Genomic DNA, 27,191 nt, shown 5'->3' on the forward strand with positions numbered 1-27,191 from the left:
TTAATGACAGGTGTGACATGATATCTCACTGTGGTTTTGATTTGCATTTCCCTGATGAGGTACCTGATGGCTATCTATATGTCTTCTTCAGAGAAATGTCTATTCAAGCCCTTAGCCCATTTTAAAAATTGGGTTTATTAGTTTGCTTTTTTGTTTGTTTGTTTGTTTTTTACTATTGAGCTATACAAGTTCCTTATATATTGGAGATTAACCTCTTATCAGATATATGGTTTGCAAATATTCTTTCCCATTCTGTAGGTTGCCTTTCGGTTTTGTTGTTTCCTTTGCTATACAGAAACTTTTTAGTCTGAGGTAGTACCACTGGTTTATTTTTATCTTGTTACCTGCTAAGCTTTTTTATATGCCCCATAATTAACAATTTCTATGAATACTTGCAGACTAAATATGAAATTAACAGACACCTGTAACTATCCTGAGTGTTATCCAGTGGTTATTAACACCATATACTGGTCTTAACTGCAAATCAGTAATTTCAGGATAAGTACATTTATTCACCATATCTAACAATGCCTGCTATGTCTCTGATTCATCATTCCCTCACATATTCATCCCTTATTCCTATAATCTCATATTTTATTTAATCCATCAATTATTAAGAGATTTTCTTTATCTACTCTTTCCTATTACATAAATGCACTAAGTATTTATTATATTAGTCATCGTTTACAGCAGTAATTTTGGAGAATATTTTTCCTATATAAATATGGGACAAATTATAGATCAAAAAACGTTAAAAGTGAAAGTCACCATTATCCAACAATAACCACATACTCCCAGATCCCTGGAGCTTTAGGGTGCCTTAATCATGATGAAATGGTCCCTACTGATGTAATGCTATAAATGAAGTTAATGTATCTGGTTTGAAATTGGATAACGTGATTTTAAAGTTCATCTGCTCACTAAAGTGCAGATAGTGGTGATTCTTCTACCTTTAAGTTTCTCTTGCTCCACATATGCCTTGATTTATGATAAGAACATCACTTAGAAGATTGTGCAGATCTGGGACTCTGTGGTTGGGGAGATGCCCTCCGCATGAAGTTTTGGGAAATGACCCCCTAAATATTCTTCATGGAAGATCCTGCAGTCATGAGGACCCAGGGATGGTCCAGGGCCTGCCCAGCTGACACTTGATGTTTAGCCTCCAAAATCAGTAGTTTGTTAAGTCCTTCACCCAGTGGGATATAGTTGGTCAAGGCTAAGAAGAAAAGTAAATAAATAAAATAGAATAAAATAAATAAAATAAAAACACACACAAACACACATACAGAATCATGTTCTTAATTACAAAGGTCAATGCTTATTAAATCCAAATGACTTCTTCAAATAAGCCATTCGGAGATTATGTCATTAAACATGTAGTGAACCTAAAATTCCACTTTTGAAAAGACAAAAAAAATCTCTCTTTAGCAAAAGAAAAAAACCAACACAAAAATTCTCTTCCAAACTCTCTGTCCAACGAATGAGAATTCTTTTCCAGAAATCTGTCCAGTGTGCTGCCAGCAGCGATGCAAGTTTCCACATCCTGTTCACATAAGCAGGATAAGGCAAAGCAGCTCTTGTTGGTGAACTCCACCAGTATCAGGTGAGTATTTACCCCATTGTGGTCAAGTCAGAGAGCCCCTATGACTCCAGGAATGAGTTAGAATGGAAAGTGGAATGGACTGGGAAATCATCAACTTTTCTCTCCCTTTGAAAACTTACTCTGGACTTACGATGCCTACCTCTCCACAGCCTGGAGAGAAAAGAGGACTTTGGGGAAGAATCCCTCACAGCGCCTTTCCTTTGAGAACACAGGGCCCTCATGACTCCCAGTCAGTTGCCTACAAGTGGGATTCAGCCCGTAGCAGAGATATGACATGTTCAACCAGCTATTTGATGTTTCGAGGACGTATTCTGGCAAAATCTACAGCTTTTGCACATAATTTAAGTACGATGACAGAAATTCATAGTGACTTTTGTGAGGATGGGGACAAGAGGGCTGTTGTTTTTCCTCAAACTTGTTTTCTGTGTTACCTATCAACATGTAGCACGTATCTGGAAAATACTATGGTTTTGTATCCCTCCTTATCTAGAAAGGAGAGAGATTGAGAAAACTGACCATATATTTGCTATATTGCAAACAGCAATTTCTGGTTGATATGTGTATCTCAAGAAAAATAAGGGAATCCTTACAAGCTATTGCTTTGTCCTTGTGGAAGGAAAAATCAAACTCCATACATAAACATCACAGCCTCCAATCTCTTAGCACTCTGAGAATCTGGATCAAAGAAATCAGTAAAGGAATTACTCTTCTTTTTTTCCTTCAGTTTATTTAGATAAATGAGATACGAGAAATGTTTATCCCAAAAATAAAATTCCTGAAATAAATGAACACACTTGCCAAACACAAATAAAACATAAGCCTTGCAAGTCTAGACAAAACATGTCAGTAGCTGAAACTCATGATGGCATGTCCTCTGATTCTGGCTAGACATTTAGTTGGCCCTGGATCCAGACATATTTATCTGGGCTCATGTCTAGTTAAATGAAGGTTAAATTAGATGTCTTCAGTGGAGCATTATAAGACAAGCAACTGAATCTTTCTGGAAAGAATATAAAATATGTGCAATGAGATTTATGGAGAGCTCATTAAGATGACCAAATGAATATACATTGAAAATGCAGTTGCAGAAAATAAGGTAACTAGTGTCCTGGAAAAGAACTCTTCAGACAAAGCTCATTATTCAAACACAGGTTATAAATGACAGAATCCCTGAGCCACAAAGAACAACTAGAGAGTATGTAGAAGACAGTTTCATGTTACATATTAGAAGACAACAGGTACAAGGAAAAAAATGTTAAGACTTCTACTGTATTTTTATCTTCTTAATCCAAACTTTATTTTTGTCTATGTTTTATAAAGTATAAAACAGATTAATATGTATACATGTACATATTCTAGAAATGCATAAAAACTGAGTGTGCATGCTCAAAATTTTTGAGCTAATAGTGTTATATGACACAAAACAATCAGGTTGTGGCACCGCAGGTTGAATCAAATCCCTACTCTGGACCAACTGTCACCTGATGACATCATTAAGTTCTGTCAGCAGCTTTCACATCCACGTTATGTCCAATGAGGCTTTCCTCACCATTTCTCTTCTTAGACATGGCCACTCCCACTCTTTGACTTTAAAATTCCCATTTGGCTTTTCTCCACAGTCTCAGGGAGACACTGCTGTCAGTCAGCCAGTTAACCCGTCTTAATGTGGAAAGAGCTGCAGATTGAGGTAAGGGGATCTGGATCAGACAGGTTGACTGGCCACACTCAGCTCAAGATCTTGGTTTCCTCATCAGAAAAATGGGGATCATCATATCTCCTATTAGGAACAAATTAATAAAGTATGTGAAAAATGGTTTTCAAAGTATAAAATATTAGGAAGATTGTTGTTGCTTTTGCCATGGTTACTATTAAATCACAATGTAACTTCCTCCTCAGTACTTCTATAGACACCTCACTAACAATATTTAGAGGACAAGAAGATGCAAATTATCCAAAACTTCTCAGACTAATTCCACTTATTATTACCATGATAAATGTAGGTCCTTAAAAAAAATTATTCTGTGTGAAGTGGTAATGAACCATGTAAAAAGAAAGACAGCACTTTCTTTTATCCCAAGCTCATCCAATTAGTTACAAGTACATTGTAATATTTGTGGACAATATGGGGCTTTCTCCACTTTCTTCTCTCTTCCTTTGTTCATTTCTTCCTATTTCTCTGTCCTCTCTAATAGAAACTAGCTAAACTGTACAAAACAACAACAAAAAAGGGTATAAAAGTAAAATTCAATACTAGCAATTGCACTATTAGGTTTGGAGGAATTAAAAAATTTTAGAAGGATGGTATCATGTTCTATTGATGTCTTGACTCCTTTGCCTCTAAACAGAGAAGTAGGGGATGATAGTAGTTTATTGCTTTCCAATTTGTTGATGAATACTTTTCTCTTAATGTGACCCAAGTGCAGGGCCTTTGAAAGAGTCTGGCTCTCTGGATCCTGTCCCAGTGAGGCTCTTGCTGGCTTATTGTTCAGCATAGACTTCCAGCTTCCCCTTCACCTGGTGCTCCCTGGACTTCTCTGCAGTATTCCATTCACTGGCTCTGTCCTCCACCCCATCCTTTCCTGCCCTTCTTCCTCATTCTGACAACCAGGCCTTACTTTCACCTCTAATTTTATGCATCATCTCCCAAATTAAATTATTTGTCCAGGATTCTCTTACCTAGGGGTTGCCCACAGCTTAGTCTCCTTCACTTTCCTCCCCAGGAGCCCCAGGAGTCCCCATAGAGATTCCCAGCTCCCCCTGCAAGAGACTACAGAGTCCTACATTCCAGATTCCCATGTTAATTCTTTCCTTTTAATGAACACTAATTAATAAAGGTAATGTAATAGCTTGTCAGAAGGTTACCAAATATACAAAAACTGACTATGTAACTAGTTTAAAATGAATAATATTCATATGACTAGTCAAAGCTTTCATATTTCTTGGTTCCTTTGAGGCATTCCCACAGAGAATCATTATTAAAAATCATTATTAAAAGCTAGACACCACAAGCACAAGCACATGCAATATAGATGTAGTCCCTAAAATTTTGGATGCAATGTCTTAAATTTTAAACATTGTAATGGTGATCATTTTTTAATGTACAGAAATATTGGATCACTATGTTCTGCACTAGGAATTAACACAGTGCTGTAGGACAATTGTACTTCAAAAACAAACAAAACTCATAGAAAAAGAGATCAGATTTTTTGGCTACCAGAGGCAGGTGGGAAGGGGGAAGAGGAATTGAATGAAGGTGGTTAAAAGGTAGAAACTTCCAGTTACAAGGTAAATAAGTATTGGGGTTGTAATATACAAGATTTAATAATTAGCACTGCTGTATGTTATACATGAAAGTTGTTAAGAGAGTAAATACTAAGAGTTCTCATCACAAGGAAAAATATTTTTTCTTTTTCTTTTATTTTGTATCTCTATTAGATGATGGATGTTCACTAAATTTATTGTGAAAATCATTTCATGATATATATAAGTCAAATCATCATGCTGTATACCTTAAACTTATACAGTGTGGTATGTCAATGATACCTCAATAAAACTGGAAGAAAAAAATTTAAGGATTATAATTAATGTTGAAACTTGATAAATATAGAGCTTATAGAAGTAAAGTGCAATTACTGGTGGATTTAATCATAAGTTTTCATAAAACTACAAACATCTATTTTTCTCAAGGTAATATTAATCCCCTCAAAAATTGTAGTTTTTATTAAAATTTCTCCTGGTGATAAACCTCTGACAAGCATTTCCCTTCCTTCTTTGAACTTTAGCCTTATGGCCTTGGTAGGATTTCACTTAAGCTTTACAATTAAATTTTATGTAAATGTGTCCCAAAGTACTGACAACTCTCCATAACTTTGTTAGCAGTAGACTGGGCAAAATCATTATTCCTCATTTCAAAAAGTAAGAGATTCTGTACATCATCTTTATGTCATAGATATTTAAGGTTTTTTTTTCTTCCCAATATTCAGACTCCCTAGACTTCAAATTAGGTCTTATATTTGCCAAAGCTGAAACAGCTCAAAGTCAAGATTTGACTAATTATGTCACAATGCTCTATCTGATTTGACTAATTATGTCACAATGCTCTATCTGTTGGGACATTTGTAAACCCTGGAAAAAGTGAATAGACATTCACAAGTTATTATAGGTGACATCTAATAAAAAATGGAGAAACAGCCAATTAATCCTACATGAGGCTCATAAAGAAGATATTTTTGTAAGTTAAGAGGATAATTTTGAGGCTCTTGACATGGGGGGAGGGATGGTTTAAGCTCTTCACTGATAAAGAAACTGCTGAAACTTTAAAAGGATTCAGCAGAGATTATCCTCAAAGAAAGATGATAAGAAAAATAACAAAAAATTGAATTGGCCTTTGAATGCTAAATCATCGGTTGCCCCATTCTTCCATACATAAAATACATTTAGAACTAGTTCCTATATTATAAGCCTCATAAACCATAATATAAATAATATAAATATAATATTAAATCCAGATACTTCTAAGTTTATGAAAACTTTATGCAAAGAGTTCTTTTCCCCTCAGCTCCATGAATTCCATTGATAAGATCAACGTCAAGAAGTGCAACATAATCAAGGAAGCCAATAACTATTTTCCACTCTAATCACTATCCCTTATGCCAAGGCTAACATCCACACAGTCAAAGTGAGATGAACCACTGTTCCAATTCTTTTTATTTTAACATATTTATTGGAGTATAATTGCTTTACAATGGTGTGTTAGTTTCTGCTTTATAACAAAGTGAATCAGTTATACATATACATATGTCCCCATGTCTCTTCCCTCTTGCATCTCCCTCCCACCCTCCCTATCCCACCCCTCAAGGTGGTCACAAAGCACTGAGCTGATCTCTCTGTGCTATGCGGCTGCTTCCCACTAGCTATCTATTTTATGTTTGGCAGTGTATATATGCCCATATCACTCTCTCACTTTGGCCCAGCTTACCCTTCCCCCTCCCCGTATCCTCAAGTCCATTCTCTAGTAGGTCTGAATCTTTATTCCCGTCTTTCCCCTATGTTCTTCTGACCATTTTCCTTTCTTTCTTTCTTTCTTTTTTAATATTCCATATATACGTGTTAGCATACAGTATTTGTTTTTCTCTTTCTGACTTACTGCACTCTGTATGAAAGTCTCTAGGTCCATCCACCTCACTACAAATAACTCAGTTTCGTTACTTTTTATGGCTGAGTAATATTCCATTGTATGTATGTGCCACATCTTCTTCATCCATTCATCTGCTGATGGACACTTCGGTTGCTTCCATGTCCTGGCTATTGTAAATAGAGCTGCAATGAACATTTTGGTACATAACTCTTTTTGAATTATGGTTTTCTCAGGGTATATGCCAAGTAGTGGGATTGTTGGGTCATATGGTAGTTCTACTTTTAGTTCTTTAAGCAACCTCCATACTGTTCTCCATAGTGGCTGTATCAATTTACATTCCCACTGACGGTGCAAGAGGGTGCCGTTTTCTCCACACCCTCTTCAGCATTTATTGTTTGTACATTTTTTTATCATGGCCATTCTGACTGGTGTGAAATGATATCTCATTGTAGTTTTGAGTTGCATTTTCTAATGATTAATGATGTTGAGCATTCTTTCATGTGTTTGTTGGCAATCTGTATATCTTCTTTGGAGAAATGTCTATTTAGGTCTTAACCCAATCCATTATTGGATTGGGTTGTTTGTTTTTTTGTTATTGAACTGCTTGTAAATTTTGGAGACTAATCCTTTGTAAGTTGCTTCATTTGCAAATATTTTCTCCCATTCTGAGGGTTGTCTTTTCGTCTTGTTTATGGTTTCCTTTGCTGTGCAAAAGCTTTGAAGTTTCATTAAGTCCCATTTGTTTATTTTTCTTTTTATTTCCATTTCTCTAAGAGGTGGGTCAAAAAGGATCTTGCTGTGATTTATGTCACAGAGTGTTCTACCTATGTTTCCCTCTAAGAGTTTGATGGTGTCCGGCCTTACATTTAGGTCTTTAATCCATTTTGAGTTTATTTTTGTGTATGGTGTTAGGGAGGGTTCTAATTTCATTCTTCTACATGTACCTGTCCAGTTTTCTCAGCACCACTTCTTGAAGTGGCTGTCATTTCTCCACTGTGTATTCTTGCCTCCTTTATCAAAGATAAGGTGACCATATGTGTGTGGGTTTATCTCTGGGCTTTCTATCCTGTTCCATTGATCTATATTTCTGTTATTGTGCCAGTACTATACTGTCTTGATTACTGTAGTTGTAGTATAGTCTGAAGTCAGGGAGCCTGATTCCTCCAATTCCATTTTTCTTTCTCAAGATTGCTTTGGCTATTCAGGGTCTTTTGTGTTTCCATACAAATTGTGAAATTTTTTGTTCTAGTTGTGTGAAAAATGCCAGTGGTAGTTTGATAGGGATTCACTGAATCTGTAGGTTGCTTTGGGTAGTAGAGTCATTTTCACAATGTTGATTCTTCTAATCCAAGAATATGGTATGTCTCTCCATCTACTTGTATCATTTTTAATTTCTTTCATTAGTGTCTTATAATTTTCTGCATACAGGTCTTTTGTCTCCTTAGGTAGGTTTATTCCTAGATATTTTATTCATTTTGTTGCAATGGTAAATGGGAGTGTTTTCTTAATTTCTCTTTCAGATATTTCATCATTACTGTATAGGAATGTAAGAGATTTCTGTGCATTAATTTTGTATCCTGCTACTTTACCAAATTCATTGATTAGCTCTAGTAGCTTTCTGGTAGCATCTTTAGGATTCTCTATATATAGTATCATGTCATCTGCAAGTAGTGACAGCTTTACTTCTTTTCCAATTTGAATTCCTTTTCTTTCTTTTTCTTCTCTGATTGCTGTGGCTAAAACTTCCAAAACTATGTTGAACAACAGTGGTGAGAGTGGGCAAACGTGTCTTGTTCCTGATCCTAGTGGAAATGCTTTCAGTTTTTCACCATTGAGGACGTGTTGGCTGTGGGTTTGTCATGTATGGCCTTTATTATGTTGAGGAAAGTTCTCTCTATGCCTACTTTCTGGAGGGTTTTTATCAAATGGCTGTTGAATTTTGTCAAAAGCTTTCTCTGCATCTACTGAGATGATCATATGTTTTTTCTCCTTCAATTGGTTAATATGGTGTATTACATTGATTGATTTGTGTATATTAAAGAATCCTTGCATTCCTGTAATAAACCCCACTTGATCATGGTGTATGATGCTTTTAATGTGCTGTTGCATTCTGTTTGCTAGTATTTTGTTGAGGATTTTTGCATCTATGTTCATCAGTGCTGTTGGCCTGTAGTTTTCTTTCTTTGTGACATCTTTGTCTGGTTTTGGTTTCAGGGTGATGGTGGCCTCATAGAATGAGTTTAGGAGTGTTCCTCCCTCTGCTATATTTTGGAAGAGTTTGAGAAGGATAGGTGTTAGCTCTTCTCTAAATGTTTGATGGAATTCACCTGTGAAGCCATCTGGTCCTGGGCTTTTGTTTGTTGGTAGATTTTTAATCACAGTTTCAATTTCAGTGCTTGTGATTGGTCTGTTCACATTTTCTATTTCTTCCTGGTTCAGTCTCGGAAGGTTGTGCATTTCTAAGAATTTGTCCATTTCTTCCATTTTATTGGCATACAATTGCTTGTAGTAATCTCTCAGGATCCTTTGTATTTCTGCAGTGTCATTTCTAATTCTATTGATTTGAGTCTTTTCCTTTTTTTTTTCTTGGTAAGTCTGGCTAATGGTTTATCAATGTTATTTATCTTCTCAAAGAACCAGGTTTTAGTTTTATTGATCTTTGCTATCATTTCCTTCATTTCTTTTTCATTTGCTTCTAATATGATCTTTATGATTTCTTTCCTTCTGCTAACTTTGGTATTTTTGTTCTTCTTTCTCTAATTGATTTAGTATAAGGTTAGGTTGTTTATTTGAGATGTTTCTTGTTTCTTAAGGTAGGCTTGTATAGCTATAAACTTCCCTCTTAGTACTGCTTTTGCTGCATCCCATAGGTTTTGGGTCATTGTGCTTTCATTGTCATTTGTTTCTAGGTATTTTTTGATTTCCTCTTTGATTTCATCAGTGATCTCTTGGGTATTAAATAGTGTGCTGTTTAGCCTCCATGTGTTTGTATTTCTTACGGATTTTTTCCTGTAATTGATACCCAATCTCATAGTGTTGTGGTCGGAAAAGATAGTTGATACAATTTCAATTTTCTTAAATTTACCAAGGCTTGATTTGTGACCCAAGATATGATCTATCCTGGAGAATGTTCCATGAGCACTTGAGAAGAATGTGTATTCTGTTGTTTTTGGATGGAATGTCCTATAAATATCAATTAAGTCCATCTTGTTTAATGTATCATTTAAAGCTTGTGTTTCCCAAAATTGAGCTATTTGTAATGAAGTGGATATACCTAGAGTCTGTCATACAGAGTGAAGTAAGTCTGAAAGAGAAAGACAACTACCATATGCTGACACATATATATGGAATTTAAGGAAAAAAATGTCATGAAGAACGTAGGGGTAAGACAGGAATAAAGACACAGACCTACTAGAGAATGGACTTGAGGATATGGGGAGGGGGAAGGGTAAGTTGGGACAAAGCGAGAGAGAGGCATGGACATATATACACTACCAAACTTAAGGTAGATAGCTAGTGGGAAGCAGCCGCATAGCACAGGGAGATCAGCTTAGTGCTTTGTGACCGCCTGGAGGGGTGGGATAGGGAGGGTGGGAGGGAAGGAGACGCAAGAGGGAAGAGATATGGGAACATATGTATATGTATAACTGATTCACTTTGTTATAAAGCAGAAACTAACATACCATTGTAAAGCAATTATACTCCAATAAAGATGTAAAAAAAAAAAAAAAGCTTGTGTTTCCTTATTTCCATTTTGGATGATCTGTCCATTGGTGAAAGTGGGGTGTTAAAATCCCCTACTATGATTGTGTTACTGTTGATTTCCCCTTTTATGGCTGTTAGTATTTGCCTTATGTATTGAGGTACTCCTATGTTGCATGCATAAATATTTACAATTGTTATATCTTCTTCCTGGATTGATCCCTTGATCATTATGTAGTGTCCTTCTTTGTCTCTTGTATTAGTCTTTGTTTTAAAGTCTATTTTGTCTGATATGAGAATTGCTACTCCAGCTTTCTTTGGGTTTCCATTTACATGGAATATCTTTTTCCATCCCCTCACTTTTAGTCTGTATGTGTCTCTAGGTCTGAACTGGGTCTCTTGTAGACAGCATATACATGGGTCTTGTTTTTGTATCCATTCAGCCAGTCTGTGTCTTTTGGTTGGAGCATTTAATCCATTTACTTTTAAGGTAATTATCGGTATGTATGTTCCTATTACCATTTTCTTAGTTGTTTTGGGTTTATTATTGTAGGTCTTTTCCTTCTCTTGTGTTTCCTGCCTAGAGAAGTTTGTTTAGCATTTGTTGTAAAGCTGGTTTGGTGGTGCTGAATTCTCTTAGCTTTTGCTTGTTTGTAAATCTTCTAATTTCTCCATCAAATGTGAATGAGATCCTTGCTGGGTAGAGTAATCTTGGTTGCAGGTTTTTCTCCTTCATCACTTTAAATATGTCATGCCTGTCACTTCTGGCTTGCAGAGTTTCTGCTGAAAGATCAGCTGTTAACCTTATGGGGATTCCCTTATGTGTTACTTGTTGTTTTTCCCTTGCCGCTTTTAATATTTGTTCTTTGTATTTAATTTTTGGTAGTTTGATTAATATGTGTCTTGGCATGTTTCTCCTTGGATTTATCCTGTATGGGACTCTCTGTGCTTCCTGGACTTGATTAGCTATTTCCTTTCCCATATTAGGGAGGTTTTCAACTATAATCTCTTCAAATATTTTCTCAGTCCCTTTCTTTTATTCTTATTCTTCTGGGACCCTTATAATTTGAATGTTGGCACATTTAATGTTGTCCCAGAAGTCTCTGACACTGTCCTCAATTCTTTTCATTCTTTTTTCTTTATTCTGCTCTGCAGTAGTTATTTCCACTTTTTTATCTTCCATGTCACTTATCTGTTCTTCTGCCTCAGTCATTCTGCTATTGTTCCCTTGTAGAGAATTTTTAATTTCATTTATTGTGTTGTTCATCATTGTTTGTTTGCTCTTTAGTTCTTCTAGGTCCTTGTTAAGCATTTCTCATATTATCTCCATTCTATTTCCAAGATTTTGGATCATCTTTACTATCATTATTCTGAATTCTTTATCAGGTAGACTGCCTATTTCCTCTTCATTTGTTAGGTCTGGTGGGTCTTTGCCTTGCTCCTTCATCTGCTGTGTGTTTCTCTGTCTTCTCATTTTTCTTAACTTACTGTGTTTGGCGTCTCCACTTCGCAGGCTGCAGGTTTGTAGTTTCCGTTATTTTTGGTGTCTGTCCCCAGTGGCTAAGTTTGGGTCAGTGGGTTGTGCAGGCTTCCTGGTGGAGGGGACTAGTGCCTGTGTTCTGGTGGATGAAGCTCGATATCATCTTTCTGGTGGGCTGGTCTATGTCTGGTGCTGTGTTTTGGGTTGTCTGGGCCTTATTATGATTTTAGGCAGCCTCTGTGCTAATGGATGGGGTTGTGTTCCTGTCTTGCTAGTTGTTTGGCATAGGGTGTCCTGCACTGTAGCTTGGTGGTCTTTGAGTGGAGCTTGGTCTTGGCATTGAGATAGAGAACTCTGCAAGATTTTCACAGTTTGATATTACATGGAACTGGGAGGTCTCTTGTGGACCAGTGTCCTGAACTTGCCTCTCCCACCTCAGTGGCACAGCCCTGATGCCTGGCTGGAGCACCAAGAGCCTGTCCTCCACATGGCTCAGAATAAAAGTGAGAAAAAAGAGAAAGAAAGAAAGAAGGTAAAATAAAATAAAATAAAGTAAAATAAAGTTATTAAAATAAAAAATAATTATTAAGGAAAAAAAGATTTTTTTAAGGAATTTAAAAAAAATGGACAGACAGAACCCTAGGACAAATGGTAAAAGCAAAGCTATTATGACAAAATCACACACAGAAGCACACACTCACAAAAAGAGAAAAAGGGAAAAAATATATATATATCGTTGCTCCCAAAGTCCACCTCCTGAATTTGGGATGATTCGTTGTCTATTCAGGTGTTCCACAGATGCAGGGTACAAGTTGATTGTGGAGATTTCATCCGCTGCTCCTGAGGCTGCTGGGAGAAATTTCCCTTTCTCCTGTTTGTTCACATAGCTCCCGGGTTTCAGCTTTGGATTTAGCCCCGCCTCTGCGTGTAGGTCGCCTGAGGGTGTCTGTTCTTCTCTCAGACAGGACGGGGTTAAAGGAGCAGCTGATTTGGGGGCTCTGGCTCACTCAGGCCGGGGGAGGGAGGGGTACGGATGCAGGGCGAGCCTGTGGCAGCAGAGGCCGGCGTGACGTTGCACCAGCCTGAGGCGCGCCGTGCGTTCTCCCGGGGAAGTTGTCCCTGGGTCACGGGACCCTGGCAGTGGCGGGCGGCACAGGCTCCCAGGAGTGGTGGTGTGGATAGTGACCTGTGCTCGCACACAGGCTTCTTGGTGGCGGCAGCAGCAGCCTTAGCGTCCCATGCCCGTCTCTGGGGTGCGCGCTGGTAGCCGCGGCTTACGCACGTCACTGCAGCTCCTTTAAGCGATGCTCTTAATCCCCTCTCCTCGCGCACCCAGAAACAAAAGAGGGAAGAAAAAGTCTCTTGCCTCTTCGACTGGTCCAGATTTTTCCCCGGACTCCCTCCGGGCTAGCTGTGGCTTACTAGCCCCCTCAGACTGTGTTCACGCCGCCAACCCCAGTCCTCTGCCTGGGATCTGACCGAAGCCAGAGCCTCAGCTCGCAGTCCTGCCTGCCCCGGCGGGTGAGCAGACAAGCCTCTTCGGGCTGGTGAGTGCTGGTCGGCACAGCTCCTCTGTGCGGGAATCTCTCCGCTTTGCCCTTCACACCCCTGTTGCTGCACTTTCCTCCATGGCTCTGGAGCTTCCCCCCTCCGCCACCAGCAGTCTCCGCCCGTGAAGGGGCTTCCTAGTGTGTGGAAACCTTTCCTCCTTCACGGCTCCCTCCCACTGGTGCAGGTCCTGTCCCTGTTCTTTTGTCTCTGCTTTTTCTTTTTTACTTTTGCCCTACCCAGGTACGTGGGGAGTTTCTTGCCTTTTGGGAGGTCTAAGTCTTCTGCCAGCGTTCAGTAGGTGTTCTGTAGGAGTTGTTCCACATGTAGATGTATTTCTGATATATTTGTGGGGAGGAAGGTGATCTCCGCGTCTTACTCTTCCGCCATCTTGAAGCTTCTCTATGTTTTAATTCTTACAAACACTAACTATTGGTGATTGAGTTTAAAAGAAGATATACATACATTCAATTTAAGGTGAGTCAAAGAAGAGATGAAGAAAGTGACAAGCAGAAAATGAAATCCAATTTGAAAAATTTATAATCTTTAAATTATTTTCTGTAAAATAACTTTTAAAGTAAAAATATCATTAAAGAAATATTAAGCACCACTTTTTTTGTGAGCAGAAGTACTTAGGAACTAAAACACAGGAATAGGAACCAAATTACAAGAATTATGGCCTGAGATACAGTGTAATGTTCATTATTGGCATTCTAGTCAGGATGGAAAGAGAATGAACGGGAGTTAAAGGACCAAATCTTCTGCTCTCCTCTCCTTTTTTTCCTACTTAATAACCTGAGTAGAGGAGAAATATAGTAAAGAAAAAAATGTGAGAAACTAGTGGAGATAAGGAAATAGAAAGAAACTGGGGTCATGGCTGGTGAGCATAATCCATCAGATCTTTTCCTTCCAAGGGAACATATCAGTAAATTTCTTCCTAACAGTACATCAATCATAGGTGAATCTAAGCAGATGGGCACCACTTTCTATTAATGTCCATGTGGGTTATTTTTAAAATATCTTTTTAGGGTTTCCCTGGTGGTGCAGTGGTTAAGAATCTGCCTGCCAATTCACAGAACACAGCTTCGAGCCCTGGTCCGGGAAGATCCCACATGCCACGGAGTAGCTAAGCCCATGCACCACAACTACTGAGCCTGTGCTCTAGAGCCCGCGAGCCACAACTACTGAAGCCCATGTGCCTGGAGCCCGTACTCTGCAACAAGAGAAGCCACGGCAATGAGAAACCCACACACCACAATGAAGAGTAGCCCCCACTCGCCACAACTACAGAAAACCCACGCACAGCAACGAAGATCCAACGCAGCCAAAAACAAATAAATAAAATAATTTTATTAAAAATATATATATATATCTTTTTAATACCAGTGTTTATCCTTGTCAGCTAGCTAATATGGTTATGACTCACTTTATTATCAATTTACTTCACACCAAAAAAAGATTACTGCGATATAGTGGAGATAATTAGGCAAAATATGTGTTTCTCAACTAATTGGCAAGAATGTGTCATTGATTTATCATTAATATTAAAAATCTAACACCACACGTTTCTCACCATTCCATTTAAAAGGTGAGACAGGTACACTTGATAACTATATATTCTCTCTCTCTCTCTCTCTCTCTGTCTCTGTCTCTCTCTCTCTCTCTCTATATATATATATATATATAATATAGTTAAGTAAAATTCAAACTTTCATTCCCAATATTTCCCTTATTAATAGTAATAATAACAGAAATAGCCAACACATATGTAGCACTGACTACATATGTACTAACATATAAATCTATTCTAAGCACTTTATATCTATTAGCTCATTTGATCTTCACAACAACCCTGTTAGGCAGATACTGTCATTATTTCTGTTTTACAAATGAAGAAACTGAGATACAGAGAAATTAAGAAGCAAGCCCAGAGTTACACAGTTAGTAAATGGCACAGCTGGGAGTGAAGGGCAGCCAGTATCGCTCCAGACTGTGCTCTTAACATTTACACTACACTACTTTACAAAAGACTCATATAAATATGCATTCACGTGCACACAAATGCTCTAAAAGTCTTAATTTTTACTAGTCAACTTATTCTGTTTCCTGTGCTTTTGCATATGTTGTTCTGTCTACTTAGAATGTGTTCATCTCCCTTTCAGAAACTCCTACTCTTCCACCAAGTCACAGCACAAATGTCCCCTTCTCCAGGAAATCTGACCCAGCTTTCCTACACAGTGAGAGGCTCTCTTCCCTTGCTCCATGGACTTTGAGCCATTTTTCCTATGTGTATCACAGCCTTCATATTTGAAGAGATACATAGTAATACGTGGACTGTTAGACAAGAGCACTAGATCCCCAAGAGCAGGGACACCGAGCATTTTTCATGTGGGTATTCCCCAAGCTGAGCTTGATTCCTGACATGAAGAAAGCCTAACCAGGAAGAAGGAAGGGGTGGAGACACACAAGCATGCGTCAAATGGTCTCCAGGAGAATTATGGATGAGACTCCAGCACGAGCCCTGCCACCATGCTGAAAGCATTGTAATGGCATTGGTGACTAAGTAGGTAAGCAAAGGTCTCCCTCACACAGTGGGGAGGAACTCTTTGCTCTCTTCCACCTCTTTTCCACCATGTGCTATGTCTTGTTACCCTGGTTGCTCCTCAGGCATTGCCGGGAGCACCTGGAATGGGGAACTGCCACCTCTATCTTACAAAACCCAGTAAAATAAATGCAGCCTTTAAACCACCCAAATATTCCAGAATGTACCTAATCAATTCAGCAACTAAAAATATGAGTTATCTAATAGTCTACCATACCATAAATTAAAATTTGTATTCTATGCTCAATGCAGTGATGGTTGAGATCCATTTACTCGTGTAGGTATAAATCAGAATCTCAATTTTTATAAGCAATTCAGTTTTAAGAAATGCGATGTCTATGCTTACCTCTTTGTGATATCATATTGGAGACAGGTAGAAAAATATGACAGAATCCCAGCCTTCAAGGAGCCTACAATATCTTAGAAAGATGACACATAGATTAAGTGTCAAAACAAAAGAAATTTATGGTAATCCTAAACAGTATTCAGAAAAGGAAAGAACAACAGTGGAATGGTCATAAAAGCTTCATGAAAAGGAATGTACTTCACACCGAAATCAAGAAAAATTAAACATTAACATTATAGCTAATTTTTTGCCTAGACATGGGTGAGACTAGAGTACAGATCTGCCAGGTGTCTAGTAAAGTATCAGCTATTTATATTAAACATGTCTCTCTTCTTCACCATAAGAGATCTCTGGATGTTCTGATGCTATTTATTTCACTCTTACATCTGACTTCCAGAGAAAAGAAGTGATTCACACAATGTGTCACACCTGGAATTTCAGTTATAGACAACAGGACTTTTTAAAAAGACAGTGCAAATCTATCATCTTACAGTTTTGCAGGTCAAAAGTCTGAAATGGATCTTAGGGACTAAAATCAAGGTATCAGCAGAGCCGTTTTCCTCTTAGAGATGGACTAAAAGCAAGGTGTTAGCAAAGCTGTGTTCCTTTCAGAGGTTCTAGGGGAGAATCTGTTCCCTGCCTTTTCCTGCTTCTAGAAACCACCCACATTTCTTGGCTCATTGTGTGCCTTCCTCCATCCTCAAAACACATTAATCCAACCTATCTTTCTGTCTTCACATGTCCTCTAACTTTGACCCTTCTTCCTCCATTACATATAAAGACACTTGTGATCACATTGGGTCCACCCAGATAATCCAAGATAATCTCCTCATCTCAAAACCCTTAATTTAATCATGTCTGCAAATTTCCTTTTGTAAACTAGTATAAAGACCTGTAAACTAATATAGCCACAGATTCTGAGTATTAAGATGTGGACATCTTTGCCGGGTGTGTGGGAGGGGGGTGGCGGCATTATTCTGTCTATCACACCTATGCTTCCAGACTTGATGGTCACCCTGGTTTTTAAATAAAATTGGTGCATTTAGAAATTACTAGACTTCTTGATAGGTATAGACAACAATATTATGACAGAGAAAACATGATGATACCCTTATCTGAGTCTATCGACATATGTTTCCTTGGTGTCATGGAATGAATGTTTGTGTCCCTCCGAAATTCATATATAGAAGCCCTAACCCCTAGTGTGGCTGTATTTGGAGATGAAATTTCTAAGGAAGTAATTATGGTTAAATGAGGTCATTATGGTGGGGCCCTGATCTGATAGGATTAGTGTCCTCATAAGAAAAAAACACCAGAGAGTTCATTCTCTCTTTCTCTGTATGCACACAAAGAAGACATCAAATGAGCACACAGTGAGATGGCAGCTGCCTGTGAGCCAAGAGAAGAGGCCTCAGAATGAAACCTACCTTGCTGGCATCTCAATCTTGGACTTCCTAGACTCTAGACCTGTGAGAAACAAATTTCTGTTGTTTAAGCCACCCAGTCTGTAGCATTTTGTTATGGCAGCTCAAGATGACTAAGACACTTGGTAATATTATAAGAAAATGTTAATATGTAGACATATGTGGCTGACAAGCATGGGGAAGAAGGCCAAGGGAATATAAATCCAATAAGTTATTAAAAGCAGTTGCACTTCTGCTCTGTGGTATGTGCTTTCAGTACTCTGGGGCTACAGACAGGCATTTCCTCAAGAGACAGAGCATGACATCATGGAGATATCAGTGCTCCATCCTGCCGCTGAGCCCCTCTTTTCAGTATGTGCGTATACTCTTCTCTTTTGGAGTGTTTTGCTTCTGAAATGCAGCACCTCGATCTTTTTCATCATCACCCTTGGGCTTCGGGGGGTCATTCTGTCTTGATCCCAGAGAGCAGTGAGTATTTGCCACAGCATTCTTATCACCACCACCCCACGGGTCAGCAGAGAGAGGTGGGAGTGAAGACCCAGCTCACCTGCCTCAGGCTGGAACAACGCTGTGGGATGAGGCTCACCTCCATGGCCTTGGCCTCCTCCCCTATCCATCCTGGTTCCCTCACTCCCTCACCTGTGTCCATGGGAGTCTATCCTTAATAAATTACTTGTACATGAACCCTCTTCTCAGGGCTGCCTTCTGAGGAACCTGATGTTAGAAACCCTCTGATTTAAACCTGACAAAAGGACCTCTTAATAGAATAATTGTTTATTATTTTTGCACATTAAAAAAGGCATTGTGATATCTAGTCCAAATGTGGCCCCAATGGACCAGGCCCCCTGGAGCCACACTTTACGTGGTCTCCTTGCACGTGGAATCTGGGTTGATCTAGCACTCACAGTAGCCAATAGAATGAGGCAAAAGGGATGTTGTGCCATTTCCAAGCCCAGCCTAAGAGGACTGGTGACTTCTTATCTCCCTCTTGGAATACTGCCTTTTGGAAAGCTTAAACCGCCATGTAAAACGTCTGACTGCCCTGCTGAAGAGACCACGTGGAGAAACCCCATGAAGAGAAAAGGGCCCTGAGATGTACAGAGAGAGGAGAGAGAAAAAGGCGGAGTGGTCCCAGTGACCTAGTTAATCCAGCTTTCCCACCAAGAGGTCAGCCATTTGAGGGGTCATCATGGCTATTCCATCCCAGGCAAGAACCAGATGACTGCAACATCATGTGAAGCAGAAGTGTCACCAAGCTGAGCCCTGTCAACCCACAGAATCATGAGTCATGATAAAATGGTTGTTATTTTAAGGCGTTAGGTTCAGGGAAGGTTTGTTATTCAGCAATAGATAACCAAAACAGAAATATATGTTCTTTGTAAACAAAACCAAAACAGAAATATAGATATACTCAAACTATAAAGAGGAAAACCAAAATGGTACATAATCCGTAAACCGGGAGATAAGCTCTGTTAACATTATACTGCATTGCACTGTATTTCCTCAAAGACTATTTCCTATGCATACATTTTCCCACATGATTTGTGTTAATACCGTATACACAATTTGTATTCTGTTTTTTTTGTTTAACTTGGCAGTATATCGGAAATATTTTCCAATACCCTTATAATGTTTAAGCATGAATAATTTAGGGACTACCGTATGAATGGTCAATAATTTATTCAAACATTCTCTTAGCGTTCTTTTCAATTGTCCACTTTTGTAGTATAGCCCAGATGAGCCTCTTGACACTGAAATCTTTGCTGCATCTGAGATTATTTCCTTAGATTCTTAAAAGTGGAATTAGTAGATCAAAATACATAAACTTTTAAAAGTTCTAGATGTATCTTTTCAAACTACTTTCCAAGAAATCTACAACAATTCATCCTCTACCAATAGTGAATAACAGGACTAATCTCTTAGTACGCTTAGCAGCAATGAGTAGAATTAAGTTGAGTGTTTTTTTTTTTATCTTTATCAGTTTGAAAGACAAAGAAAAGAGATTGTTGTCTTCATTTGCATTTCTTTGGTCATTAGTGAAGCTAGACATTTTTTTCAAGCTTTTAATAATCAGTGGTTTACATTGTCTGTGAATTCTTCCCATCCTTTCCTATCTCCCTATGTAAGTCTCAGTTCTCAATTGTCAATTTGTATCAGTTTTTTAAAAAAACACATATATGTACTATAAGATATTAAATTTGGGGGCTTCCCTGGTGGCGCAGTGGTTGAGAGTCCGCCTGCCAATGTGGGGGACGCGGGTTCCTGCTCCAGTCCGGGAGGATCCCATATGCCGCGGAGCGGCTGGGCCCGTGAGCCATGGCCACTGAGCCTGCGCGTCCAGAGCCTGTGCTCTGCAACGGGAGAGGCCACAGCAGTGAGAGGCCCGCATACCGAAAAAAAAAAAAAAGAAAAAGATATTAAATCTGTCAGAGTATAGACAATATTATTTTTCAATTTGTTATTTAGCTTTCAATTTTGCTTAAGATGTTATACATATAGATGTTACACTTTAGGTAAAATCAAACTATCCATACTTTTCTTTATGCAGGAAAAAAAAAAGCCCTTTTATAGTTAAATATAAAATAAATTTGCTCAACAGGAAGTGAATTTCCTATTTTGTCAGGCTTCCCACAGAGAAGTATTGGTAACTTTCCTTCCTTAAACAAAACAAAAAAGTTAACACTTCCGTAAACACTGGGAGTTCCAAGTTTAAACAATGGATAAATATTTTACACAAACTGTGAAGTTAAACATTTCACTGAGGAAACACTACATCTCAAAAAGGGTGTGGATCATCTAGAATCAAGGCAGAAAATCTCTCATCAAACACCCAAGCAGCATGCTGAGCCTCTGAGTACACATAAATCTACTCAGCTGGCTCAGGCTCTGCATGATGATTGGAGAAACAACAGCAAACTCACTCATCTACTTGATGGTCAATGTCATTTGCTAACCACAGACAACTCAGTAATCGAGGCTCTTGCTACCTTGAGACCAGGGGCTCTCAGCCAGGGGTGATTTTGCCCCCTTGGGGACATTTAACAATGTCTGGAGACAGGGCTTCCCTGGTGGCACAGTGGTGAAGAATCCGCCTGTCAACGCAGTTCGAGCCCTGGTCCAGGAAGGTCCCAGCAAATAAGGCTGTGCGCCACAACTACGGACCCTGCGCTCTAGAGCCCACAACTACTGAAGCCCGCGTGCCTAGAGCCCATGCTCGGCAACAAGAGAAGCCACTGCGATGAGAAACCCGTGCACCACAACGAAGAGTAGCCACCGCTCGCTGCAACCAGAGAAAAGTCCACGCGCAGCAACAAACACCCAACGCAGCCAAAAAATAAAATTAAAACAAAAATAGTTATTTAAAAAAAAAACAGTGTCTGGGGACAATTTTGATTGTCACAGCTGGGGGAAGGTGTGTATCTAGTGTAGCTACTAGAAATCAGTATCTACCAGTATCTGCTAGTAGTGTACCTACTGGTACCTAGCTGGTAGAGGCCAGGGATGCTGCTAAACATCCTACAATGCACAGGACAGTCCCACCCCATCACCTCTTCCCACCCCACACCCAATAAAGAATCATCTCGCCCTAAACAGCAATAGCGCTAAGGTTGAGAAACTCTATTCCAGACCAAGTCAATAGAAAGAAAGTGAGCGCTTACATCTCCTCTGTAATTATATTTGCCTTTCAGAATCGTCCTGTAAATTCTCATATGGCTTTCACCATCTAAAGGCAGGAATCTATGAAGTAAAACATATGTGATTAGGCCTTAAAAGCCCACATGTCAACTGCGCTGGTGTAAGGTTTCCTTAGCAAAATCTCGGAGGCTATTTACTCTGGGGTCCCACAGAGCATCTTCACTGTCCAGTCACCACTTTTGTTCCCAGAGTTGCCAACCCAAAATCTGTGATAAAAAATTTTGACTCTGCACCTGGGTGATAACATATGAGATTTTCGGGCTTTAGGTCCCTGTGAGTTATTTTCAATGCGTTGCAAATACCTCATGCCATCACCAACCATGTGGAGGATTCTGACAGCATCCTGCTCTGTAAAGTATCCCTGAGAGATGAGTCCATCAAAGAATTCCCCTCCTGTAGCCAACTCCATCACCATGTAAACTTGATCTTGGGTCTCAAAGATCTCCAGGAGCTGGACGATGTAATGATAGCTAACCCACCGCAGGATAGAGAACTCAGATTCACATGCCTCTCTGCCTTCTCTCATTCTGGTTTCCATCACTTTTATTGCAAAAGGTTTCTTGGTGGTCTTCTGCTCCATTCTGACAAACTTGCTGAAACTGCCTGTCCTGATAAGAGCCTTGATATCATATCTGTTGGAAGAAAAACCAAATAAATCTGTTACCCTCTGAAGTGATTTTCAAAATTATTTAATTAGATGCTTTATATCATCCTTTCGAGCTTTATATTCCCCCCATCCAATTTCCTTGCATAACTGTGTTCATTATTTTTGAAAGTTACCCCAAATCCTCTTTTGAAATGGAGGCAAGTGATGTAAAAGTAATTAGTTGGTAGAAAGACAAATAATCTTAATAACAATAGCTACCATTTATTACACATTTATTATGTGCCAGGAATTTTATTTTTTTAAAATCCTACCCTATAAAATTCCTGCTGGGTGATATTAAAAAGTTAAGTGATTTCCCAAGGCCACACAGATTGTATTGATAGTTGGAATAGATGGGATTTAAATCCAATTCCTTCAAATGCATTTCTCCAAAATTTTCTTGAAGAATTTTGGGACCTCCATCTACCATTTTCTTTCCTCCCTCCAACTCTTGTTTTTATCATTCTGCAACAGCAACCACCAAACCAGGTGAAGAGAATAAAAAAGAAGCTTAGTCCTATTTATAACTTCTCCAAAGATGGAGGAAACCATATCAGGAGACAGGGTACAAAGAGTAGGCTTCCTCATGTTGCTAGACTGTGAGCTCTCAGTCCCAGGCATAACTCATATCTCACCCAAGGTATCGCCCCAAATCGCTCCTCAGTAGATGTACCATTGCAAAAGTCAGCATGGTTGCGCTATTATAAGTGCAGCTTTCAGAAGACGGGTAGCGGTGGTGTCAGGACCCCCTTGCAGCCAGCAGCTCTCATAGTTCCCCCTACCTGACGCCACTGCACTTGCAATTTTACACAGCCAACAAAATTTTAACCTGGGATGTATGTCAGTAATGTGTAAAGTAATCATCTCTCAGAAACGCCAGGAAGTCAGCTAGGATTTCAAAGGCTAGGGATCTTAAACTTTAGTTACCTGTGTTAATGTCTATGTAAATTTAAGAATCCTATCAAAATTTAACCTTCTATCTTTATTTAAGAAATGTTGAGAAAGTGCTTGACTTAGAATCACGATTTTAAGCTGGAAAGAATATTAGAGAATGATTTAATCCAACCTCTCATTTTACAAATGAAGACATTTGAAGATCAGGTTAGCTGATTGGTTGTTTAATTTGTGGAGTGAGGATTAGAACCCAGGTCTCCTTACTTGCATCATAATTTGGTGCTTTTCCCACTTTACTAAAACTTCTCCCAGGTAAGAATGCCAACGAATGGCATGCAGTCAAGGAGGACACAGGGAGAAGGTAATTCTTTAAGTCACATACTGAATACCAAAGATTCAAATGCAAATATCAATCTGTACTTTAAACAGTCTTACTTCTTTTTGCTGAGTTTATTCTTCCTGTAGTTTTTTTCATTTGTCTACTTACTTATTCCTTATATTCCTGTGTTTACTGAATAAAAATGGCATTTGGCTGTACCAGCTTACAGAAAATAGCTTTGTTCTATACGGTGCATTTAATTTTCTGGCCAATTACCTTATCAAAACAGATAACAATTTAGTAATCTTAAATGGATTCTGTCCCCTCTTCTCTTTCCAACTCTGCTTTTTTTATTCACATGCACTCCCAGTGTGATTTTGAAGATAATCACAGGCATTTCAAATTCTGTTGCTTTGCAGACCAACACATTACCTCTAATGTGGATGAGAGCACTTTGCAAATACTAATTTATGACTATGCCCTCAAAGCTGCAGGAAAATTCATTTGCTCATAGGATTAATCATCAGCTATCAGACGAATTACCATTTCTGAGGAACTACACTCTCACTCAAATAAAAGGAATGTTATTCAACACTGTTACAAGCCTTCATAAACCAAATGTTTAAAAAAATGTCAGTAATTTGGCATTGGAAGAAACAGTAAGCTTTAAGCCAAAATTTATAGTGCAAATAAATGCTTTCAGACAACAAACGTCCCACAACAAAAGCCTGAAGCTGTGGCCTGGCTTGTGAACCCTTGATGGCCATGGATGGTGACTATTTTTATGAGCATGGTGACAATTTTTATGACAATGGTGACTATTTTTATGACTTGGGTGACTATATCTTGTGTAGCGCCTGGCACAGAGGGGACAGCAATAAATGTTGAATGAGAGAATCATTCACTGAATGAATGTCATTTCCAAATTATCGCCTTATTTTGAAAACATTAAGAATGGAATCAGGCATGGGAAGATGCATCTACAAGGCCAACCCACCTCCTCCATTTCCACCCTCCACTCCCACCCTCTCACAAAGCAGCCTCAAAGTCAGGTTTGTAGGTCATGCAATTTTACAACATCCCAGAGATTATAAGAAACAAAATTATTACTTTGACCTCAGCTGCCACAAACTGAACATGATAAAAAAAAATGAAACATGGAAACAATAATAATATTGCAACCGGTTTGACAGAAGCAATTGTAATGAACTCCCAAGAAGAAAGTGAATATAGTCAGACTTAAATTCTATCATCTATCATTTGGGCTCACAATGGAGAGGAAAGACAACTGTGTTCTAGATCCATTTCTGTCACCAACTTGAATAAGTCACTTAATCTTTTGGGGCTCAATTCCTCATTGGTTAAGGAAGAGCCTTTAGTTAGTCTCTAAAGCTTTCCAATATTGAGATCCTCTACTTCTATGACTTTGTCATAATCTAAGGGCCTGGGACTAACCCGGAGGTGGAAGTTATGAGGGTGGATAAAGACTAGACCAGACTCCCTGGCCACAGATGACCAGAGATGCCACCCAATCAATTCAGTCTTGACAAGACCCCATATCCCCTCTGATTCAAGTTCAGTTGCATCAGCCAACTTTGTTCTTCTCTAAGCTTAGCAGATACTTGACTAATCCTCGAGTCATCCTTGTACCAGAATTTCCCAAGGATGCCAGGAAATGGCTCTGCATAGACTCTGGTCAGAACACGGTGATGAGGTGAGCGTATAATCCTAGGACTAGAAGTGTCCCTGAGAATCCAGTCAAGCCACGTACCACTGTGTCCAACCAAACGCTGCAGAGTGGAGGGGATTCCATTGTGTCCTTCCTCCACCTGGCCAACGTGGGGCACCCTGAGGAAATTCTTTCTCAGGCCAACCAACCGGCCAGACTTTCTTGTTCATTTCCTACATGGTCATCTTATGAAGACAATAACAGTATCTACATGAGGACCTGCACCATGCAGCATCATTTACATATATTACTTAATCATCCTCACAGCATTCTTACGAGGCAGCTATTATTATTATTCCCATTTTACAGAGGTGGAAATTAAGGAAGGAAAAAGGCTAAGGAACATTCCCAATGACACACAATAGAAAAGACAGGAGTGGATCTCAAGTCTGGTTGATTCAAAGCCCTGTTTCTATTCCACTAATTATGATCTCCTTTTCTAGAACGTAACAGAAGATCCTTCACACACCCCAGCTCCAGTGTATGTATTGCAAGTCCCCCCAGGGCTCTGAGGTCAGGGATTCTCTCCCTCTCCTCTCTGCGGCTCCTTCTACTTCTTCAGTCTTTATTTATTTATTTATTTTTTGGCTGCATTTTTATCTTTGGCTGCATTGGGTCTTCATTGCTGTGTGCGGGCTTTCTCTAGTTTCAGCAAGTGGGGGCTACTCTTTGTTGTGGTGCGCGGGCTTCTCATTGCGGTGGCTTCTCTTGTTGCAGAGCATGGGCTCTGGGTGCGCGGGCTTCAGTAGCTGTGGCTCGCGAGCTCTAGAATGCAGGCTCAGTAGTTGTGGTGAACGGGCTTAGTTGCTCCGTGGCATGTGGGATCTTCCCGGACGAGGGCTCGAACCGGTGTCCCCTGCATTGGCAGGCGGATTCTTAACCGCTGCGTCACCAGGGAAGTCCCTACTTCTTCAGTCTTGAACTTTCCCTATCTTCTGCCCTTCCCCCCTCTTTCAAAGAGAAATTGCACTGGACACTTGCTAAAAACATCAAGGAAGACTTTATTCCAGACTATTGCAAGAGAGGTCAAAATTACTGTGATGGGAGAGACTGAACTCAACTGTTGAAACACAAGGCAAGAGAGTTGTAAGGCTGGAGTGAGCTTGTAGGAAATTACTCAAGGGCATTAGGGGAGGAAGGGGTGTCATGGAAGTGAGATTCCTACCCTCCCACAGACACTGGTAGATAAAGCCTCGATCTTTCTTTGATTACATTTCAAAAGGTTGGCGCCCAGGTCCTTGAGAAAGACATTCCTGGGTTGTAAAAGATTTACATCTCAAAGGGCAGAGACGATTTAGGGAGGTCTGAGGCCTTTGATCAGAAAGAAGCGTTAAGGTCGGGTCAAGTCGAGGGGAACTCTAAGGGCGCCTCGGTCAGCGGTTCACCTTGCTCAGCCCAGCCCCTCCGCCTGCGGTTCACGTCCCGCTTTACCTGGAGAGGACTCGGGGGTCGAACTTGGCGCGGAGGCGGGCCACCTGCATCCTTTGAGACTCCGGGAAGGCCTTGGCCTTGACTCTCCCGCTCGACCCGGGCCGGCGCGGGCGGCTGGCGCCACAACCCATGGCCACGGCGGGGAGCGGGGCCCGAGGCTCCCGGTGCGCGCGCCCATTTATCCCCGGCTAGCAGAGCGGGCAGAACTGAGCCCCCCGCCCAAGGGCCCTTGTTAGGAAGAAGACCCGGCCTACAGTCCGGCCGCCTTGATCCGCACTGACCACTGATCCATAGTAGAGCTTGACGTGGTAAAAACAAAGTGGGCGAGAAGTCAGGAGCCTGGGCTTAATTCTCAAGGGCTCAGTTTTCTCATCTGTGAAATGAGGACGTGAACATATAAAGTTAAATAGTTTATAAAGGAGATCTTCCTTCTAAAGGACTTTTATGTCTCCAAGGCAGAGCACACTCATATCCAGATGATATGAACATTAAATATAATATTTTTAAGCTCTAAGAGCTTATAATATTTAAAGTATAAAATATCACTGTCCTCTACTGCATTAATTGAGCACACTAGTCTGTGTCTGGCACTCCGCTAACTCCTACATCTGTAAGAGACATGAGCCTCACCCTC

General features: G+C 39.7%; 1 protein-coding gene across 1 annotated transcript; it reads right to left on the minus strand.

Moving 5' to 3' along the window:
• Window positions 1-998: 998 nt before the first annotated feature.
• Window positions 999-26,688, minus strand: PSKH2 (protein serine kinase H2). The gene is given in 7 exon segments (XM_030839270.2): window positions 999-1,183; window positions 1,186-1,216; window positions 21,502-21,609; window positions 21,612-21,724; window positions 21,727-21,832; window positions 21,834-22,170; window positions 26,558-26,688. Coding segments are annotated over 7 exon segments (1,011 nt in total).
• Between the last annotated feature and the right edge of the window lie 503 nt (window positions 26,689-27,191).

This window comes from Globicephala melas, chromosome 17 (genome assembly GCF_963455315.2).
Source record: "Globicephala melas chromosome 17, mGloMel1.2, whole genome shotgun sequence".
Taxonomy (NCBI): Eukaryota; Metazoa; Chordata; class Mammalia; order Artiodactyla; family Delphinidae; genus Globicephala; species Globicephala melas.